This window comes from Atta colombica, unplaced genomic scaffold (genome assembly GCF_001594045.1).
Source record: "Atta colombica isolate Treedump-2 unplaced genomic scaffold, Acol1.0 scaffold10, whole genome shotgun sequence".
Classification (NCBI taxonomy): domain Eukaryota; kingdom Metazoa; phylum Arthropoda; class Insecta; order Hymenoptera; family Formicidae; genus Atta; species Atta colombica.
Window position 1 is genome coordinate 235,355 of NW_017259184.1, and position 4,301 is coordinate 239,655.

Genomic DNA, 4,301 nt, shown 5'->3' on the forward strand with positions numbered 1-4,301 from the left:
GAAAGAATTAGAATAATTTAATTAATTTCGATATAAAAAAACAGATTTTCTTGAATGACTTGCTCAGAGCTTCTATTAATCAAGTTATCAGTTACAAACTTTCGAAAGTATTTTGAATTACTTAAGAATTTAAAAGCATAAATACTACAATCTTAATTGATAGTTAGACATAGCCATTAAAAATGAGAATATACTTAGACAGACAAGTCATACTTGAGACAAAAGACTTACAGATTTATCAAACGTATCATGTAATTGTTTACACTCTGCATTTATGTCCCGAGATGAACTAGCACGTTGCGCGTAATGTCGCAGCGATTTAGATTTTAGTGCGATTATTCTTTTCATATTTTTGGATATAAGACACTTGTTTCGCAGCTTATCCATAATTCTTTGGCCCGTCAAATTATGTAGTCATGTATTCACAGCCTTCTTCTTTTATAGCACTTGTTTCGAATGAAAGTCAATCTGGCCAGTCTTGTGGATATAGATAAACAAAAGAGGTGTTATGCTAAAGAACGGAGAGTCAATATCTTTTTTAGTTTAATTTAGGACGTTTCATAGAATCGATCGTCACGCATATGCCAACAAAGATTGTACAACTGGTGCTTGTATTATAGTTTGTATTCAGAGCTGCACTTACCTTGTCCGTAAATGTAGAATTGTTAACTAATGAAAGAAGGGGAAGGAAGGGAGAAGTACAAAATGACCTTTTTTATTCTTTATTTATTTTGTGCTATTTGCTCCCTTTTTTACAATTGCGAATTGCGGCAATCTGTCTAACAGTCGATAAGGGATCATTTATATTAGCCGTTATCGTACATGGTAATTTGTAAGAATTGATTAATCACATTCGAGTATTAATTTCTCTCTCATTCAATTGTAAGAGAGGAATGCTAATTAGTCAATTTTTACAGATAACGGCATACGGGCATAAAAGTTGAATCTCTGCTATGCACGCAGTTGTATTGTCATAAATATCGATCGGCATTCACGTATTCATTTTAAAAAGGTCAAAGTTTTTAATTTTTAAATTCCTTTGGTGTGGATTTTCATATTAAGCTAAATTTTGGGTGTGGAGTGCTCCACGATTCCACATTATAGTTGCCGGATCTGTTTGTATTTGTTGTGCGCCGAGACGGAGCATTGCATGCTCCGATTTGAAGGAGAAAAGAGAAACTAGCAATATATTTGCAGGCAATAAAATCTCGAATTTAATGATCAAAATTGATTTCAAAATTCTCTGTGTTATACTGTCTATTTTTTGTTCATTTTTATAATAAAAAATCATTTATCATGTGTGTATGAGGAGAAGAATAATCATCTCTAAAATTATAACCTAATTCTCCAAAAAAACATTTCCATTCTAGACGGAAATATTTTTCTTATCAATTAGTGCTACTGTGTGTATTGCCTTGATTAAAACGTCAAGGTCCAATAGATTAGAATAATATTATTTCTATCTACAAATTCTTTGTCTATCCATAAGCTGTCTCCTCTTAACACGTTAAGAGTACTTTTTGTTTCGTTATCAGAAAAAAATTTCTGATAATGAAATAAAAAATATTCTTGACGTATTAATCTTATCGCAACCTTATGCAGTATACAGAAATAATAATATTAACATCAGATCAATTATTCTTTTGAATTAATAATTAATTCCTCTCTCTTGAATTTATTAATTAATATAAGATCAATTTATTGCATAAAACAAGAATAACAAATATAAATTTAAGTAAATTTAAGACTCTTAATTCTTTTTACCTTTTATTATTGTTAAATTTAAGTTTATATATATTTTTACGTTTATGTGATAAATCTTTATCTGATGTTATAACACAATCTACAGCACAGATCATTTCAAAAATATACAGAGTGTTCCGAAATTTGCAAATTAAAATACAATAAACAATTTTTTTTTCAAAAAATTAAGTAAGAAGTTATTTTTAAGCGATAATTTGTGAAAAAATAATTGTCTAAATACTAATTACAGACTGCATTTAAATGCTGAAATGTGCACTTACTAATACTATTGTACGCACGATTGGACAGGTGACCATCTAAACGTATAATCTTTGTAATTAGCTACATTTAAACTCTTATATCTGAAAAAAACTATTGCTTGAAATAAAAATGTATATATAACTTTTTACTCAATTTTTTAAAAACTTCCTTGCTGTGGTATTTTGATTCGCGAATTTCGGGACACCCTGTATATTGCAAACATTGCAATAATGATGTGCTGACACCAATTTGATTTAAAATCGATATCATTATTTATTCTAAATTTAAGAATTTTCTATTTAAAAGTAAAATATTCCTTTGTTAATAATAATAATAAATAGGATTGTCCTTATTAATTTTATTTTATGATAAAATAGGATTGAATTTGGAAATCTTTTCCATAGGTGTCGCATATCTTTAGAAATAATAGAAATAAACGCGTTTTGAAAATAAATAATCTTCTATGTTTTATATTTTTTTATGTTTATATGATTTTTATGTTTTTTTTATGTTTTTATGTTTATCTTTATATCGTTATATCGCTATCTATATATAAATAATTAATTAATTAAGAATTAATTAATCCCGAAAAAGAAATTTCAAAATCGAGTAAAGTATTTGTGAATAATTAAGATACATTAAATATTTATGAACACACAAGATGCATTTTGAGATATCGAAAATATTAAAAATATCTGAACTGCGTCATATATTTCGTTATTTCATCAAATTTGTTTATCTGATATAGAAGACAGATAGAGAGATGTATATTTAATATAATGATGCATATAGTCAATGACTCATTCTGTGTTTATTTCAAAAGCTGTGTATTACGTTCTTCGTTAAAACGAATGATAAATTGCGGATGAGAGTTATGTTTTGGCATAACGAGCGAAAGTATGTACCTTTATTTCTTTTTGTATAATTAAAATTAACAGGAATTTCATAAGCATCGATGCGGGAGATTGTGTAAATTAATGGTTAGATTAGATCCATCAGCGTAGCCAGGAATTTATTTAGGGGAAATAAGCTAAGATTAAATTAGAATTGAAACTTTTAAGCTCGAGGAGAAATAAAGAAAAAGTATCCAGACGATATCCAAAATTGGGACATTTTATGTCTCGATATTACACATACATTATATACCATCTTATTTATTCTTCTTTTACGAATTTTCGTCCCTGCCAGAATAAAGTATCATAAAACCGAAGAAAGAATAAGATAATGAAGAAGAGAAAAAAGAGGCATGATTACGTCAGAAAGAAGAAGGGAACAAGTTTTTATAAAGAGCTGAAGGAAAATTGATTTTACTCCACTGTCTCCTTTTAAAGCGCATGAAGTGTAATTGACTAATCGCGAGACTTCAATGGCACTCGTTGCTTTTCGACTTGCGATTGATCGATATGTCTCTCTCTTATTTCAATACGCGCATATACGATTTCAATGTAATTGAACCATGATGTAAGAATACAAGTTGTTCCATATTGCGTATAGTAGTGATAACAATACTGGAAATAACCAATCAAATTTTGGCCTCTATGCACTTTCCTGCGTATAATAGTGTTGGCTTATTAGAACAGCCAATCAAATTTTGATCCCAAATTCATTCTCCTACTGCGCATCCTCAGGAACGATATACCTTGTCTTCTTACATGGCTTCAACTATATGCGATTAATTAACTCGAATATTTAGCATTAAATCAACGAATGCGCTCGTTTAAGGAAATGTGTCGGAAAACCTGTCGCAGCTGTCGGAATATTTTAACTCGACTAAGGTGTCGCGGATATGAAAGAGATAAAAAATCGGTTTATCGTTTTAAAACTTGTGTTCTTTCTGCCCAACTCTAGTTCACTCAGTTTGTAACATACCAACAGGTCACATGTGTCATTAATGAAGAACAAGAAACGCGTACCTCTTGGCAATTAAATAATAATGATAATTGAGAATGATTAAACAATACATACCAAGACTACTGAGAAAAATAATCGATTTATGTAATTCATTCCTGTCAATGTAGATTAACATATTAATCTCAATTGTATTCATTTTTTATTTTTTTCTTGTTGTGTAAAAAGTAGAAAAAAAGCAATTACAATTAAACCGAGATTAAAGTTTACCTAGATTGGTAAAAATGGTCCCAAAAAAATCTCAACAAACCATGAATGTAATGCTATATCGTAAAAGTAAATAATGTATTAGGTGTGGGAAAAAGTTCGTGGCGTTTTTCCCGTTAGATGGCATTAAAAAACGTCACCAACTTTTTCCCACACCTAATATATTAATTTATATATATATA

General features: G+C 29.3%; 1 protein-coding gene across 1 annotated transcript in view; it reads right to left on the minus strand.

The window, feature by feature from the left end:
• The window catches only part of LOC108684265 (kelch-like protein 24), a 1,764-nt gene extending 1,170 nt beyond the window's left edge, over positions 1 to 594 (minus strand). The window contains exon 1 of the mRNA XM_018188502.1: positions 232 to 594. Within this exon, the coding sequence (XP_018043991.1) occupies positions 232 to 387 (156 nt within the window). The 5' untranslated portion in view covers positions 388 to 594. The remainder of the gene's footprint in view (positions 1 to 231) is intronic.
• Positions 595 to 4,301: the final 3,707 nt, after the last annotated feature.